General features: G+C 39.7%; 1 protein-coding gene and 1 long non-coding RNA gene across 3 annotated transcripts in view; one reads left to right on the top strand and one right to left on the bottom strand.

Annotated features, from left to right (window-relative positions):
• ANKFN1 (ankyrin repeat and fibronectin type III domain containing 1) overlaps window positions 1–18,415 on the top strand; it is a 155,808-nt gene that overhangs the window by 108,881 nt on the left and 28,512 nt on the right. The window contains exons 11-14 of one of the 2 annotated variants that reach the window (XM_033431762.2): window positions 1,338–1,553; window positions 10,720–10,886; window positions 13,522–13,672; window positions 15,233–15,401. In XM_033431762.2, the coding sequence (XP_033287653.2) occupies window positions 1,338–1,553; window positions 10,720–10,886; window positions 13,522–13,672; window positions 15,233–15,401 (703 nt within the window). Of the gene's footprint in view, window positions 1–1,337; window positions 1,554–10,719; window positions 10,887–13,521; window positions 13,673–15,232; window positions 16,066–18,415 lie in introns of those variants that run through there. The other variant, XM_033431763.2, reaches the window with a different exon arrangement.
• Window positions 1,000–10,588, bottom strand: LOC125962037 (uncharacterized). The gene is made up of 3 exons (XR_007473328.1): window positions 10,528–10,588; window positions 4,329–4,399; window positions 1,000–1,048 (listed from the first exon to the last, which is right to left on the bottom strand). It is a non-coding gene; the product is annotated as an uncharacterized LOC125962037 (long non-coding RNA).

Genomic DNA, 18,415 nt, shown 5'->3' with positions numbered 1-18,415 from the left:
ACTGTGGGAGTATTTACACCACAGAAATTGGCATATTATATATCAAGCCTTTTTTTTTTTTTTTTTTTGATGGCCAGTTTACCAGCATGCCATTGCTGATTGGCCAGTACTGCTTTGCAGCAAACTGCTTTATATAAGACTGTAGTACTACACATGGCTGGATTAAAAGCCTTACCCAATTACTTCTCTATGATTTAGAAGTTAATTGTTAGAAAGGGATAATCTGACTGAGTAGTTAGGCCATTTTTAAAAACAGTAATCCTTCCAAATGAATTTTTATAATGTCAATAATTATTTATGAAATTTCTTATGTATGTGTTCTGTCCTTGCAAATTAAGAAAAGAAAAAAAAAGACATAGTCCCTACCTATGAGGAACATTCCACTGTTTTTGTAAATGTGAATACTGATCAGCTGGCTCACTCATTTTTAGGTCATCCTTATCACTTTCACAAATTCCAGTTCTATTTTTGCACTCCTGCTAACAGGTTATCTTGTCAGCACTTATGTGAGCTCACAAAAATAACAGCCAGGAGCTCTGAGATGATTAATTATTTTAAAAAGCTATAGATATTCAAAGTAAAAGGGTATTTTATCCTATTCATCCAGTGCTCTAAGTTAGAAATCTTCAATCCTTGCACATTTGTAAAACTGCTTATTTTAATAACAACCACCTGGGCCCCTTCACATTTAATGTGGCATCCTTCTCTTCTTACCTTTCTCAAAGTATTGTCTACCTTGTTGACCTAGCTCACAAACAATTTTAACAAAATTTTAAATAAACAGAACTCTCTGAAATGCAGATAAGTCAAACCAGGCCAATCTCCCAATTAAAGTATCTTGAAGGGAATGTGCAGTCATTTGGGGACCTGTGCAATGTGCTACATTGTCAATTCACTTCTTCATTTTAAACAACCCCACTTCATACCAGCTTACTGTAGATCTCTTGAAAACTCCACAAGTAGCATACCTGAAATATCAGGCATTTTTCTTTAAAACATCTGGGATTCTCTTCAAGTGCTGGTAACTGAGGTTTATGTGCCGGTGTGTCTATGTGGGTAAGAGATATTTACAGATATTAAATTTGCTTAAAAAAAACATAATTTTTGTGCCTCTTGCTATAATCTTTGCAGGCTTATGGTGAAGACATTCTCTTTGAGCTTCTGTTCAGTACATTTGTATGATGCTACATATTCTATTATAGGGTTAAGTCTGCTCAACAACAACCACCAAAAAACAGCTTCTCAGAAACATCAGATAATTATTCAGTGTCTTTTGTTGCAGTTTTGTTGCTTTGTTTGCACATCATCTTAGCTACCAGAAATCTGTTTGTTTCTAGAATTTACTTGGGACACACAATTTGGGAAGAGTTTACTATGAACCCATTAAAGACCGGCATGGAAACATCCTCATAGTCACCATCAGAGAGGTGGAGATGCTCTATTCATTTTTTAATGGCAAATGGATGCAGATCTCAAAGCTGCAAAGCCAGAGGAAGTCTCTCTCAACACCTGAGGAGCCAACAGCCTTAGACATTTTACTGATAACCATCCAGGTATGTAGTCTTTTCAATTTTCCTAATAAAAATTCCAAACACACTTATTGAGGTTCTAGTGAAATGTAGCAAGAGCCATTTACATATGCAGTAATGGAATGAAGAGGTCCGGAGGCATGTCATTGTTTGTATTCCACACGTAGGAAAGATTCAAAAGCATCAATCAGCTCGTCACTTCTACAAGTCCCTTCCAAGGCCCTAAAAACTTCACATTCATAATTTTGTATTCCTTTCCTTAAGAAAAGCACAAAAAATTGTATCAGCTTAAGGCCCCACCAAACTTGGATTTGCCCCTAGACACACAGCTAGAAAATGGCAGAGCTGAAAGTTGAACTCGGATCTTCTGATTGGAAGCAGGCTTCTTTCTGCTATATTATATCACATTTGGAGGCAGGAGTTAGGATTTTAATGAGTGAGGGATGGGAGGTGAAATAAAAGATGAGTCACCTGAGAACTAAATAGCCACCAAAATTCAAAAACCAGGCAGCTGAGATCCAGTCTCTTAACCTGGATGGCAGAGCTAGGATACAAACCTATACCTCGTGCTCCTGAGTCTAGCGCTCTCTCCACGCCACCACACAGCTTCACATGTTCTTATGTAAACATGGGCTTCAAGCTGTTTCTTTTTCCTTCTTTTAAATCCAGTGATGGGGATGAGTTCTATAGAGCTCTCCAGTTAGGTGGCAAAGCTAGGAGAAACAACTACCTTGAGGCCTACACAACCAATGGCACATATCGACAAGACAGCCAATCTGGAGTAATGGGGAAGAAAGGGCTCAATCTCAGACAAACAAGCCAAACCCAAGCCTTGGCCCGGTAACCCCTCAGATCACCCTAAACAGCTAAGTAACCAGCCTGCTGACGTACTTTCATTCTCCACTGAGGGGTGGCTAGTACAATAATCTCACCTTTCTATTACTTGCTCTGGCCCAGACCAGGATAAAGTCCAGTGTAGCAAAGGTAAGCTAATTGGTCAAAGCCAATACCTCTGGATTTGATTTCATGGAATTTGGGTTCATATGAAATTTATAGAGGGTGAGGGGGTGTGTGTGTGTGTGTGTGCGCGCGCGCGTGTGTGTAGGTGGGAGCAGGGAACACAGACACATTCGTGGTTCCCCTCCTCACCTTTTATAAGTAAGTGCTAAAAGAAACATTTTAAAAATCATAATAAATTGAGCTTTTACAGGGTGACTAATACACTAATCCCCTATAGGGATAAATTGGAGTCTGGGCTACCTTTGCTCCTAGAAACATAGCACAGGCCCCAGCATGATATAATACCTGGTTTCTCCTAGACTTATTACATTAAAAATGTGTTACAGGTGCAGAAAAATTCCAATCTGGCAAAAAGTTGTTAGAGAAGGAGACCAAAAATAGAGGCAAGATCAGGTTTCCACACAGATCCAAGTGGAACATTTACCCCCGCTGACTGGCACATTCCTGCTTGATGTCATTCCCACCCACCCCCTACTCTCCTTTTTTCTCCTTCTACTTTTTCTCTCTCCCCTCCTTCCCATACAGGCCTTACACTGGAGAGGAAATGGGGGAATAAAACTATTAGTGCGGTATTCAGTTACTCCTAGACTTAACATTTAATTATGTCAGGAGGCAGCCCCACCAATTCAACATAGAGATAGGTCTTGGTGGTTGACCAAAGCAGGCTGGGTAATTCCCACAATTCCAGGCCACAAACCACTCTTTTTTCTCAGGGTCATAAGAGTGATGACCTCCAGGCCTTCTGATTGGAAGCCTGAGCTTCTTTCTGCTACATCACACCACATTCTGAGGCACCACTTTGGACTCAGGCCGACTGGGTATGATTCCTGACTCCACCTTTTCTGGTTATGTGACTAGAACAAGTTACTTAATTTCTTACCTCCTGTATTTCCTTCTCTGCAAAACAACCTACTTCACTGGGTACTAATGAAGAGTAAATGAGTTAAATACATAAAGCATTAGAAGAGGAGCACAAAGTGAGTGCTCTATAAACGTTAGTTATTTTTATTATTTCTCTACTCAGAAAAATCCAACCAATGCTAGGCTCTCCCTCAGGGCACACCCAGTCCATCTCCTTCTCATCTGTACTCTCCCAGGAGACCCTAGGTACTGGCTCAGTCATTTCACTACTTCTACCTTTTCGTAAGAACTAAGGAAAAATTGTATAAAGACGAAATGGTCCACAATGGAGTTTTCAAAACAGATAAGGGCTTTAACAAAATCTGGGCCCATAACTAATGCACTAATCCTTTAGGGCCCCAGGGAACCTCCAGGGTCTAACCTGCTCAAATTCCTGACCCTCTCAAGTCCCAGACCTTCATAACAGGCCTCTCTCATATATCTGGAAGGGAGAGAGAAATCCTTCCCACACTTGCCTGGGAAGGAAAAGAGAGTTATTACAGACAAGTTAGAATCCCCCTGAGCAAACTAACTGGCAATGAGGGTACAGTTGACCCTTGAACAAACAACATGGGGGTTAAGGGTGCTGACACCACCCCCCCAGTAGTAAATCCAAATATAACTTTTGACGCCCCAAAATTATAATGTGAAAAAGAAATTCATATTTATTTAGAGGTACAACAATTCATGCATTGATAATAAAGAAGCAGCAGTATGACTGCTTTATGGTAGCCTAGTGTAACTGATACAATTGCTTCATGGTAGCCTAGCCTATATACGCTCGTGAATGGTCATAAAATTTTTACGGCATACAGTATTATAGTCACATTCATAATACAGTATTGGAAACATTGTTACTTTTTTTAAAAAACCACTTACCTGTGATGACAGGCTGATAGGCAGTTTCTCCAATTACAAGAGACAGGCATACTGTATGGTAATGTAATTCTCTGAAAAAAAAGTTATAAAACAGTAAGAAAACTAAAACATTATTAATTTTACATTAAATACTACTTACCTTTTGCCTATGTAAGGATAGGTTATCCACCTCAATACAAGTCTAGCACAATGTTCCACACATATATTTTTGTATATTTATTGAAATCCAGGTATAAGTGGACTCACACAGTACAAACCCATGTTGTTCAAGGGTCAACTGTGTTTCCAACAGAAAGCCCCCTCTCAGGTGCTGAGTTTCTCTGACCATAATCTTCAGGGGTCACTTCAATAACTGGAAACCTCCAGGTAAAGTTTTCTCTGAAGATTAATCTCTCACATTTGTACTACACTTTCAAGTTTATAATACTTTGTCACATCTATATCATTTGATCCTCATGAAAACCCAGTGAGGTTGAGTGGGAAATTTCTGTCCAATTCATAAATGAAGCTATGGATTTCAGGGAAGTAACTCACCAAGGTCCTATCAGCCAAAAAAGCAGCCTGTGGGACTAAGACACAAGTCTTCTGACTCCTAGCCTGGTGCCCTTCCCATTCTGCCATGCTGCTTTACACACCTTCCCCGTCCTTTTCTCTAGATCCTTTTTAAAAGTGTGATCCTACAGAAGCTGTGGTGAAACTTGCCCTCCGTCTCCCTCCCATCCCTGCTTTCCTTCCCTTGATCTCCTTAGGCATTTCTTGTCACCTACAAGGACCCAGCATCTTCTTCTTACACCTGAGGTGCCCAGGACCTACTATCTCTTCCGCCCTTTTCTGCTTTTTTCCTGCACATTCCTGCTCTCTCTACCTCCAAGGAACCCCTAACGTGGGGATCAAAAACTACTGGAATCAGGAAGATTAATGGAAATGAGTCAACTGGGCTGGATATAAGAAACAATTGGGGTCACACAAAACTTGTTCACCAATGTTCATGGCAGAAGTATTCACAGTAGCCAAAGAGTGGAAACAACCTACATGTCCAATAACTGATGAATGGATAAACAAAAGTGATGTATTCATATAACGGAATATTATTCAGCCATAAATGTAGTACTGATCCATGCTAATATGGATGAAAACATTATGCTAAGTGAAAAAAGCCAGACACAAAATGCTACACAATTAAATATCCAGTACAGGCAAAGCCATAGAGACAGAAAGTAGATGAGTGGTTCCAGGGGCAGGAAGAGGAGGGACTGGGGGATGACAGCTAATGACCTGGAGTTTTCTTTTTGGAATGTTGAAAATAATCTGAAATTAGATAGTGGTGATAGTTGCACAGCCTTGTGACTATAGTAAAAACCACTGAATTTCACACTTTAAAAGAGTGAATTTTATGGTATGTGAGTTATATGTCAATATAAAAAAAAGTGGAAGTAACAAAGACTATAGTAATCTGAAGAGCCCCTGTCTCATCTAAAGAACAGCCCTATTCAGCCTCAACTCATTGCAGTGGAAGAAAGTGGTCCCAATGTTGAAATATTTTTCCATTTTTAAAGAGAAGTTGAAAGTCCAGAGTTTGGGATAAAATCTCTTTATTTTTAAAAGTTAGAAAATGATTCAGAAAATTTACATTCTTGGCAGCCTATATAATCTTGGGCCACAGGCCACCATTTTATGACCTCTGTTAACCCTGGACAATTCGGCTTCCATACCCTATCCAACAAAACAAAAGCCCTGTAGTTATTGGAAAAGCAACTACACATTGTTCCTCTAACAAGCTCTTAGGATATCTGATCAATGAAGAGAAGAAGGGTATACCCTTCCTGGTCACTGCTCCAACACAACATATTCTCTCCCGAAGGTTCAGCCCCAGACCCCAGTACCTCTGGGCCTCTCATTTCATAGTTAATAAACATTTTTTCATCACCAGCTAGGTGCCAGGAACTCTTCTAGGTGCTATAGGAAAAACAGATGAATAACTCAAGGTCCTTCCTTTCAAGTTCAGTCAAGGGAGGGAGACAGACTTGTACACAAATCAAGGTAATACAAGGCAGAATTAAACCAGAACCTGCTAGCAGCACAAACAGTGTACTATGAAAACACAGACAAAGCAAGTATTAATTCTACCTGGAAATATCAGGGAAGCCATTGTAGAAGAGGTGACATTTGGCTGAGCCATGAAGGGTAAGTTAAGTTTACCAGGTGGAGAAAAAAAGAGAGAGAGAAAGACAGGGGGGAGGGAGAAGAAAGGAAAGGGGGAGGGAAGAAGAAAGGAAGAGAGGAAAGAAGGGAGGAAGGAAGGAATTAATTAAATAGAGAATTAAATTAAATAGAGGGCATGGTACAAAAAATTAAGGTAAAAGCTGGAAAAGGAGATCCCACCCTCCCTTGAGTCCACAATGGACCTTACACAACCTTTATTATACTGGGTTAAGAACAACTTGCTCACATGTCTCTCTCACAAACTGAAATACGAGTTCCATGAAAAGAAGGATCATGTCCTATTCATCTTGATGTCACTAACATCCCAGCGTAATGCCTGATACATAGTAAGTGCTCCATAAAAGTTGGTAGAATGAGTGAATTCATGAACCAACAAAGAATCAAAGAAGAGAGATTAGGCTATGTATGAGGAAGGAAAAAGCAATCCATTTTGGCTGGAGATAAGGGACACAAGAGGACTGCCGTGGAAGTAGAGACTGGAAATGCAGGTTAGAGGTCAAATCAGGCAATATATAAACCCACAGGCATTTGATTTGGCTTAGGGGGCCTTTCTAACGTACCTCAGATTATGTGAATAGGACAGCTTCTTTCTCTTCCCATGCATTTCTCAGGCTCCAGAAACATTCTGACTAATGAAGGCTAAATGACTATGTAAAGGCAGGAAAACACATAGTAGATGCTCAGTAATAGTCTTTAAAAAAATTGAATGGAAGAGTGAATGACTCCATCCCAGAATGGTGTTGTTTTTTACATAACCACAGTATGTTCCTAACTCACATTCTATTTGTGGTCAGTTCTGACCCCCACATGTTTTTTCTTTACTCATACCCATTCTATATTTGTACTCTTGGGTTTGGGTCTTTACAAGCACATTTTCTTATTACGTTTCAACCCTAATTATGATAGGCTTATTTTTCCAATGCATAAGGTCATTCAGAGCTTTATTACTATTTTCCAGAAAATCAAAACCACACCAAATTTGGGACCCACAAATTTGATACACACATTCTTCATTCCTTTGTCTGGAACATCAATAAACATGATGAACCGACTGGCTCTCAGGACCAGTCTCTACTGGGCCATCGCTCAGTATGTCCTACTATTCCCATACTATCCCCATCATCCACAAATCTTCAACCCTGATATTCAGCTTATTATTAAAGTCATGCGGTCAAGATTCTATTGATACTTTTCCCAGATTATCTAGTGAAACAGATTACACTGGAGACAACCCCCTGGTCTATGGACCTTGCTCTTTTGCTATAGGAAATTAAAGTTGTCTGTATGATCTGCCCATCACAAAACCATGCTGACTCCTATTTAGTGTCTCAGGGTTTCCTAGGTGACTGCAAATTGATTGACTGATGGTTTGTTCTCATTTTTCCCAAAGATCTATAAGTTGGTGGTCTTTAATTACTAGTGTCATTCTGTGTTTCTCCCCTTCCTGTTTCAAAGATAGGCATATTTGCCCTTTTCCAGTCTTTAGGGACTTTTCCAGTTCTCCATCACTTCTCAAAAATAATGATCTGTGGGTCTGTGGCCACATCTGCTTGTACAGCAAGCACCCCTAGGGTGCATATCGTCAAATTCTGCTGATTAAATACTTGCATTTTTCCTTCTCTCATTAACTGTTTCTCTCTCTTTGATTACCTGTTCATTTCTCAAAATTTCACCTTGACTGAACTTCCTCTAGTCAACTAATTATCTGCAATCTGTTCTGAAGAGACAAGATGAAAACATTTGGCCTTATCAATCTCCTTATATCAATAAGAATTCCCTCCTTCTTTTTTTTTTTTTTTTTTTTTTTATAAATTTATTTATTTACTTATTTTTGGCTGTGTTGGTTCTTTGTTGCTGTGTGCGGGCTTTCTCTAGTTGCGGTGAGCAGGGGCTACTCTTCGTTGCGGTGCGCGGGCTTCTCATTGTCGTGGCTTCTCTTATTGCGGAGCACGGGCTCTAGGCGTGCAGGCTTCAGTAGTTGTGGCACATGGGCTCAGTAGTTGTGGCTTGCGGTCTCTAGAGCTCAGGCTCAGTAGTTGTGGCGCATGGGCTTAGTTGCTCTGCGGCATGTGGGATCTTCCTGGGCCAGGGCTCGAACCTGTGTCCGTTGCATTGGCAGGCAGATTCTTAACCACTGCGCCACCAGGGAAGCCCAAGAATTCCCTCCTTCTTAATCGTGAAGTCAAATTTTTCTAGTCTGTTTCTTTGCCAAATATCTTAAAAGTTATTTAGTCTTTGCTTTCCTATACATGCTAGTTATGTCTTCCTTCCAATTGTGACCATTCTTATTTTGTCCCTCTTCTGCTATTCTCATACATTCTGTTTTAGGGACAAGGCCTGATTTCCACATGTTGCAAACCTATTATATATAGAAACAGTACTGGGCACTAAGGAGACAAAGCAATTGGAAAAAAAAAAGGCCCTGCCATTAATTTCATAGTCTAGTTCAAGAAAAGAACATAAAAGAAGAAAAATATAAGTACTCCTTCCTCTGTATGCCTACATTGCCTCTATTATAAACTGGTTTCGGTATACTGTGATCATTCCTTTACTCATCTGCCTTTCTTGACCTCGTCAAAAGCAGGGATCATATAAGGTTCACCTGAAACCCCGATGTCTCCTATAGTACCTGGAACTCCATATGTTTGATAAGGACAGGACAAAGGAGACAATACACAATAGCATATGTTAGATGTTACAGATGGTTAATTCTACAGAGGAGGGGTCATTTCTTCAGAGTATACTGTCAAGGAAGACCTCATACCTTTCTGTTCCATACTGAATTCTATGTAAGTTTAAACTCGTTTTTTTCTCTTCTCTTCTGCCTTCCCTATATTTAGTGGTAGAGTTGATTCCCTCTTTTTTACCCCCTTTGAAAACTAGGCTAAACTCTGGCCTATAGAAATCCTTCCCCTATAATCAGTTTCCTGAGTCATCACTCCTACTCTGTTTCACCCCTACACTGCCCAAATGTATAAAAAGTCTTACCTACTGATATACAGGAGAGGGAGTGTCTGTATTACCAAGTATTTATTACCTGAGTTCCTGCAGTCATAGAGAGAAGCAAAAGTCACAACCTTAAAAGTTCACTAGAAAACTGACCACGTAGAAAACAAAACTCCACTCAAACACCCCTCTGTGCTTAACTAGGCTGGCACCTCCTATTGCACTAACTTTATTCAGTCTCCGCTGCCTATGGAATATTGTGATGTGACAATACAATGCAAATTCAATGCAAATCTATTACAAGGTAAATTTTTAAATCTTGTAAAAGATACAGAATTTTGTGAAGCTGATGAGGATGACATGGAGACTAATCAAATCACACGCAAATTTATTGACAATTGAGAATCTAGCAATGGTAGGCCAGTTAACAACTGAAGACCACACAATGAACAAGGATTTTATAAGAGAATGACCTGAATATCAAATTTGTTTAATGCAAGGGAAAAAAAATATATGGAGCCTTCAAATACTCTTGCAAAAATTATCCTCTTCACGATCACATTGTGAAAGTCAAACATGAGGAACAGCATTTCAGCTATCATACAATTTAGTCTAAAATGTTAACCCAAGAATCAATACTTGATTCTCTCTTCATTCTCAGAATTAGTGATTATAACTCGAATGTTAATAAGATAAATAAATCTATTGCTATTGCTTGTTTGATTTTTCAAGATAACAATCAAATCCTCTTTTTTCTACTTACTATAAAATTTTGATCCTTTTCCTGACACCAATTATCCTGAAATAATGAGGCTTCCTATACTGCTTTGTCAGTTTTTACACTTGCAATTTGTTTTCCCCCAGCTAAACAATAAACCCTTCAAGGACAGAAATTATGAATTCTATTTTTCTTTAGTATCTATCTGCCTCCACCACCAGCCAGACCATTCCCAATCACAACCCACACACCTATTCGTGGAACAGAAATCTGAGGAAAATAAGCATGCAGAATATATTAAAGGCTGAGTACCTGACTTGGAGGCTAATTCTCCTGAAGGTAAGACTGGCTGTACCACCAACACATTCTCAACATTCATGGTGGTATCCAAGGTTTCTCACTAATTACTTAGCTACAGCTCCTTTAATTCGTGACATGGTGTACCTAAGAAATGAAAAGAGATTGCCTTTTAATATGTTTTTTGTTTTGTTTTTCATCCTACAGGATATTCTCTCCTATCACAAAAGGAGTCATCAGCGTCTCTCTCCTGGATTATATCTGGGTTACCTAAAGCTATGTAGCTCTGTGGATCAAATCAAAGTTCTTGTTACCCAAAAGTTGCCTAACATCCTCTGCCATGTGAAGATCCGTGAGAACAATAACGTTTCCAAGTAAGTTGTGAGGAGTTTAGATTTTCCTCATGATGAAACAATGGCTAAGTGATGGGTTTGATGTGCCAGAAGGAAACTGAAATGTTACTTCTGAGTGAAGTTTCTACGATGAGATGTCCTCAGGGGCCAGCACACTGGGGAAAAGGCATAGCTCGGTTTTAAAGTTAGGATAAGGAGGGCTTGTAGTATTGATAGGTGGAAGGAGTGGGCCCATTTAAAGGGGACACTATCCTTTCACTTTCCTCTATGCAACCACTGACATTCAGGTTAATGAATAGATGCCCTTTTCTTTCAGCACTGCTATTTCCAATATCTTTTCTCCACAACCTAAAAAGTCACATTTTAAAAAATCACTCGTGTAAATGGGTTCTAGTAGAGTAACTGGTCTCCCCTTAACCTTAAAGGACCCTCCCTACCCTCACTCCCCCCACCCCAACCCCCTGGCCTAAGGACTTTGTGTGTTTCCTACACTCTTTATGGTTCTCTAGGGAAGAAAAGAAGTAACAAGGCCTGACCTTCTGGAAATTGCTCTATGATTTGGCATTATGGTGAATTACCGTTAACTTTGGAAAACGTTGCCCAGTCTTGGTAATCTGACTCAGCTTTACCGCTAGCCCTCTAGTACACCTCTGAAGGTCTACTAAAATGAACTGAACTGTGTTCAACACAAAAAGAAAAGGAAAAGAAAGAACAGACAAGAAAACGAAAAGAACTTGAAAAAGAGTCTGTCAAGCTTCCGGGTACAATTTAGATCCTCAGGCTCTAGGCTGCACCTACAGATTTGCTTAACCAAAGGAGACTCTAATTTGGTCATTTAAAATTTGGTCACTAAAGTGAGAAGAACTTTTTAACGAGAGTATCTCACGATGTTTATTAAATACTACTTGATGACAATGAAGGAGATGACGATGACGACGGTCTCTTCAGAGAACTCACTAGCTGCCATATTCTCTTCCACTTACCAACTACACCTAGACTTAAGTCTGCCATCTGGTGGCCACTTCTACAATCAGCATTAGTTATCTCAGTCCTTCCCAAGAGGCTCATTTGTGGGTTGATTTTGCAATGGTTACTTTCATCCATTTTCTAGATTTGTGCCTTAAAGGTTTAGACTCTATCTTTTAGTGGTTGTACCAACTAATTTCCATTTGCCAAGGATCCAAGTTTCATTTTTACAAAAGACTCCAGTAGCCTTCCCTCTGCCAGTTCCATCTCCCTCATCCTTAAAGACTAAACTGATTAGTGGTAGATGTTTCATGGTATTCTTCCTGGTAATTGATTTTCTAATTTGATTACAGATAATATTTTAGCAATGTGGTCCTTTAGATTTTGTGCATACTCGTGCTAGTCAGAACCCCTCATTTAATTCAGTATCAGTGACGGAAGAAAAGATATAGTTCCCAAGCAGGTTCTCAAAGATTTCAATTATTTGTGAGGCCAACAGTATGCCCAGATTGAAGCAGGATTTAATTTTCTTTTTTTTTTTTCCTCTTATTGAGACAAAGGGTAGATTTTTCCATAGTCTTTTCCAGTGTGGGAATTGAAATGAAACTGATATCATGAAAACAGAAACTTTTCTAAGAGGGTAGCTGGTTAAAAGAGAGTGTATTCTGATGAAAAGCTCATGTCACAATCAATTTCATTTTCTGGCTCATAGCTCGGAGCCCCAGTGAGTATAACCCATCAGGGAGAGCCCTCAGAGGATTTTCACGAGGGTGGGAACATATGTTAGCACCTCCTCTCTTTCCAACCCAAAACAGGAGGGCTTTCCTTTCCTCTCTAGCCTGCTCCTGAGAGCACACTGCTGCTCCATGCAGAGTTAGAAAATGTGCCAACTCAATGTGTTTAGAGATTTGTGCTAAAATACCTGTGGAAACAATGTTGCCCAAGAGGCTTTTACCTTGATCTTTTCAAGATCCTTTTGAAGAGCAGCTTTTGGGGGACAAACCAGATGTGCTTTCCTCCCACCACCATTCTTTTCCCTTCCCTTCTGCAGGACATTTGGAAAAGTTCACTAGGAAGGATTGTAGAGCATGCAGAATAAAGACACAGATGACTGGTTTGAAAGGAGGATGGAAGCAGTGATGTGTGTCCCCTGGTTCCTTTTATTGGAATTGTCTGCTGTTCCTGTTTGTGATTCTCAAGCTTTTGGAAGGGGAAGGAAACCAAAATAGTACCCACGATCACAACAGGCCAGGGTTGAAACGTGCCATGTGGTTTCTTGCCTGAGTTGGACCAGAGTCCTGTGGTTACCCAACTGCTGAATTAACCAGCAGATGCCCCTGTGGTAAAATGTAGGGTCTCAGAACTTACAGGGGATCTTCAGGAAAAGAAAAATGAAGACAGGAAATTATTACAAAATATTTCAAAGCTCCAATCTCAAAAACTGATTCATTACAAATCAGACCTGCTGTTCTGAGGTGTATGTGGTTTGATAGGTGAAATAAGCTTAAATTAGAAAGAGTTCATTTTAAACTCCATTTGGGTGGCAAAAAAGTTCAAATTTCAAGAATTGCATCAAGTTTTAACCACCAAAAATTGGTTATTCAGGTTCTGGACATATGCAGTAAAAATGTTCTGAGCTGTGTTCTGAACTTTTGTAATATTTCTAATTTTAACTTGACTCAACATACAGAGAGGAGTGGGAACTGGTCCAAAAGCTTTCTGGCTCTGAATCTATGGAAAGTGTGGATCATACTTCTGACTGTCCTGTGCAATTGTTCTTCTACGAGCTCCAGATGGCAGTGAAAGCTCTCCTTAAGCAGATCAATATACCTCTACACCAGGTACCAGTCTTTACCATTTTTATCTTCTTTTTATGGCTCATAGAAACTGCATTATGGGGTAAAACTCAAGAGGTAAAAAAATATATGTATACATATTTTGTTCATTTATTTACACACCACTTTGCACATACATGCACATTTTCAATTTGATGCCTATAAGTGGACACAGGCTGCACTTCTGTACCTTTTCTCTAGCTCCTCCATACTGATGTCTTCCAAAGTTCCCAGAGCCCACTTCACTGTGGTTTGGTCAAACAAGGAAAAATAATTGCCTAACCCACCTTGAAAGACATCAAGTCTCAGCTTCAGGATAGCATGAAGCAAGGGGAATAAATAAATAAACAAGTAAATAAATAAGTGTATGGTTAGATTTACAAATAATTTACTTACGAACAGAAGACTATTGGTAGTCTAAGTCTAGAGCAGTGGCCAAGGTTATGCCATGCTATCTTTCCACAAACAGAAAATTTGCTGTCAAAATCACTTGTCTTGTCTAAATCAAGATGTGCAAATCTTACCTCCACTAATAAGCAACTTCAAAAAAAAAACAAAAACAAAACCCTGTAGGCACAGAAGAGAAGAGTAAATGTTTATCAGGTTCTGTCTAGTAAGCTAACATCATGTAGCATTAAGTTGGATTTTTTTTTTTTTGGACCTACATTCACCATCTCTCCCCACTCAACACACACACACACTACTATTCCTGTACACACAGAAAATACACCAAGTTTAGCCTGCAAACAGGAAGACTGTTAACAGGAGTGACCGGCTCTCTTTAAATAACAGAAAGACAACTATGAATTGGCCTCTGACCCATGGAGGCAAGAGTCTATCTGAGAGTGTTCTTCCATTGGGGCACTGCTCTGATTACAAGTCAATATTGCAAGCCTAGTCCAAAACAGCCAACACTGATGAAGAATAAATTGCACAAGATGCTATAAAGACACTAGAGGAGTAACTGGATTATTCTGGGGGTGGCCATGTACTCAGGAGGAGGAAAAAAAATACCAGCTCAACTTGCAACAGTAGATACCATTAAAGGGTTTCTTGGGCTTAGAGAGTTTGAAGCAGCTCATATTTCACTGGTGACTCTTGGGCTACGTATACATGTTGGGAGAAGGCTGCCTAACTGCCTAAGAGTACATACTTTTTTTTTTTTTTTTTTTGGATACTTGTAAAATTTTCTCAGTCCTTGGCCAGAAACTACATTTTCCCCCCTTAACCAACTTAAATTGAAACTAGTGGATTTTTAATTCAATCCATTTTTGTTGCTTCATGTAATTATATTCATCATTTTGAAAAGCCCACAGAATGCAATCATTTTCTGCTTTTATAAGAAGCATAAATGTTGTTTTCAGAGTTTATGTGGAACATTACTGCCTTAAATCTTGATTTTATATAGCATTATTAAATGGACTGAACCCTAATATTTATGTTGTATAAAAATTCCAAGCTTGAAGTTGTGTAATTTTGTGAGATGTTTTATGCCAGTTTGGTGTTGTTTATGTAAGTGCCATGCTGTAACTCTCCTATTTCTCCTCCGCGCGTGTCCCTCTGCAGGCAAGGAACTTCCGCCTCTACACACAGGAGGTGTTGGAAATGGGTCACAATGTGTCCTTTCTTCTCCTGCTCCCTGCCTCAGACGACGTCTGTACAGCCCCAGGACAGAATAATCCGTACACCCCACACTCAGGGTTTCTTAACCTCCCTCTTCAGATGTTTGAACTTGGTATAGCAGCTTGTTTCACCTAGAAATATTAACCCAGCCTCCTTATAATAAAATCACAAAGTTATATCTGTTCCCCCTTGTCCCAGTGGAGGGTCAATAAATCACATGACGGCTTTGGCAACAACCCTTCCTAGAACTGTGTACAAGTCTGAGAGAAAGCAAAGCTCCAAAACTATGTGCCTGAGCAATAATTATTGAAACCTAGCTAAGGCCCAATGGAGAGGAGGGACTTCTAAACAGAAAGTTCAGTTATCAGGCTGCAGTTCTTGCCTCCCCTTTGCTTTCCTAAAACATAAATACAAGAACTAATGTTTTCATGAAAAGCACTGCCCCTTCTCTTTCTTCCTCCCTTTCTTTTTTTTTTTCTTTTCTTTCCTTTCCTTTTCTTTCCTTCTTTCTTTCTTTCTTCTCTCTTCCCCCACTTCCCACCCCCTCTTTCCTCCAAATGGGAAAAAAAATACTGAAATTAAAATGTAAAGTGTGTATCACTTTAAAGGGGAAAAAAGCCTATAAGTAGTGCTAATTTATTAAATAGACTCAATTTCTAGCAGACCATTTGAGAAGTTGACAGGGTCTCCCAGGATGCAATACTGTGATTATAATGTGGGATTCTGAATGGTGGAAGATCTTGTCCTAACTTTCAAAAATGAATAGCCTGGGCCCCAGGTTCTCTATTTTTGCAGAGACCCCTGCTGCCCACTGAAAATGTGAATAGGGAAGCTTTGTCTCTTCCCCATGCTTCATTTTGTAACAGGCCAATAAGAGGCAATTAACAGGAGTTCCATCAGTTCAAATGGATTGCAGGATTTGTGGAAGGGTGAGTGACGGGGTGGGTGGAATGGGGGCAGACTCTCTTTGGATTGCTCCCCAGCCGCCAGATTTAGAAACAGACAAGGCAACTGCCTGATGTCTCATCCTGAGACCCGGGCATCTGAATCTGAATTTATCTCTTGAGGATAAATGGATAAAGTCTCCCAGTTTCCCTTTTGCTCCAAGCAGTTTACATGCCCAAAAGCTGATGAACAGCAATTGCTATTTCCAGAGCAGGGAGAGTTATAAAGAGAAGCCTGAATCAGACTTGCAGACTGGGACTTGAGAGTACTGGGTCCTCTATTGTGTGGCACTGGCCATCATTTAACCTTCTTGTACCTTTTCTGTGTCAAATCATTAATAATATTGGCCATGCCACTCCCAAAATGCCTGAATGTGAATGTGACCATTTAATGAGTTCCCCATCCAAATGAACATTTTTAGTCTATGATATAACTGATATATGATATATATGATATAGCTATTACAAAACATAGTTTGAGTCAAGGTATTTCAATTCAAGTCGCTACCTGCACATTAGGTACCTACTGTGGAGATTAAGAGATGAGTTAGGACTAAGGCTCTGCCCTCAAGGGGCTTTTTAGTACAGTGGCAGGAGTAAAATAAGAACACGAGTTAATTTTTAAATGATGTATAATGTGCCAAAATCTTACGCGTTAAGTGATACTGAAAAAAGAAATGAAAGCACGTTTTCTCAAAAAAGGTATCAAAAAGCCGTCTTGGAGAGGGGATATTTGATATGGGTGTTAAAGAATGGACAGGATGCTAATAAACATGGATAATGAAAGCTTTTTTGTCAGAGGGAGAGCAGAATAAGCAAAGACGTAAGAACAGAAAAACTCAGAATCAGAAAAAAGAACAAGTGGTCCAATTTGGCTACATCTGAGAAATGAACGGAGGAAACAGTAGACATAAAGCTGTATGGACAAGCTGTAGCCATACTGGGCAGTACTGTTAAGAGTCAGGCTGAGGAATCTGTTTAAGATGGATTGAAAGCAGGGTTGGGAAGATAGTTCAGAGGTTATTATAATATTCCAGTGTTAAGGTAGACACAAAACAAAAAAAGGAAACAAACACAGATGTAAGAAACACTGGAAGTAATCGACAAGACTGGACAACTGTTTGAATGAGAAAAGGCAAAGTTTAGAGACTTCTAGAATACCCCCATGGTTTTTAGCTTCAAAGACTGTGAGGATACCGCTGCCATTAACCAGACATAAGGAAATCAGAGAAGAAAATGCTTTGGGGAAGAATATGTAACTTCTAGCTCTGAATATCTTGGTGCTAATTCAACATCCAAGGAGACATATACAACTGGCAGTAAAAATGCAGAAGACGAAGTTGGGTACTAAACACAGAAATTTGGCCAATGTCTACTGATAACAGCTGAAGCCATGAAAGTGAATGATTTCCCAGGGATAGATAAATGACAGAGAAAAGAACTAAAGAAAACACTTCACTGGAGAGCCAACTGGGAGTCCACTCTGTGTGAAATGGTCATTACTGTTCCATGATTACAGGCAAAAATACATGAGATTCATTTCCCCGTGCCTCAGTGGGGAATGGGAATGATCAATGATTTAGTATCAGTCATAATAGTGACTTGACTCTCAAGACCCTGGAGGACCAAGCCCTGCAAGTATCCTCTCTATCTTGCTTTCTGGGAGGCTCACACACTATTCTTGGGCAACCACACTTTATCCTACTGCTGTTACTATTCTACAATTTCCTCTCTTCACTCATTTGTTCACTAATTCATCAATAAATATTTTAGTAACCTACTATGTGCCAGGCACCATTCCAGGTATTGAAGTATCAGCAATGAACAAACTCCTCATGGTGCTAATGACAGTCCAGTGGGGGAAACAAATGGTAAACTAATCAACAAACATTAATATTGTAAATGTCAGAGAGTAGTGAGAGCTATGAAGAAAAAAAAAATCAGGATAAAGGACTGGAGTGAAGTGACAGGAACTACAATTTTGTATAGGATGACCTGGAAAGGCCTCTCTGAAGAAGATACATTTGAGCAGAGATGCAAGATTTCCGTGCAATGAAAACAGCAAGTGCAAAGGCCTTACAGTAAGAGTGTGCCTGGCTAAGAGGTCAGTGTAGGTGGAATGTCGTAAGCAAGAGCAACAAAGATAGGAAATGATATCAGAAGATCAGCAGTGGCCAGATCA

Source organism: Orcinus orca, chromosome 19 (assembly GCF_937001465.1).
Source record: "Orcinus orca chromosome 19, mOrcOrc1.1, whole genome shotgun sequence".
Lineage (NCBI taxonomy): Eukaryota > Metazoa > Chordata > Mammalia > Artiodactyla > Delphinidae > Orcinus > Orcinus orca.
The sequence above is the reverse complement of the archived record's forward strand: the minus strand, read 5'-3'. Positions and strand labels throughout refer to the sequence as shown.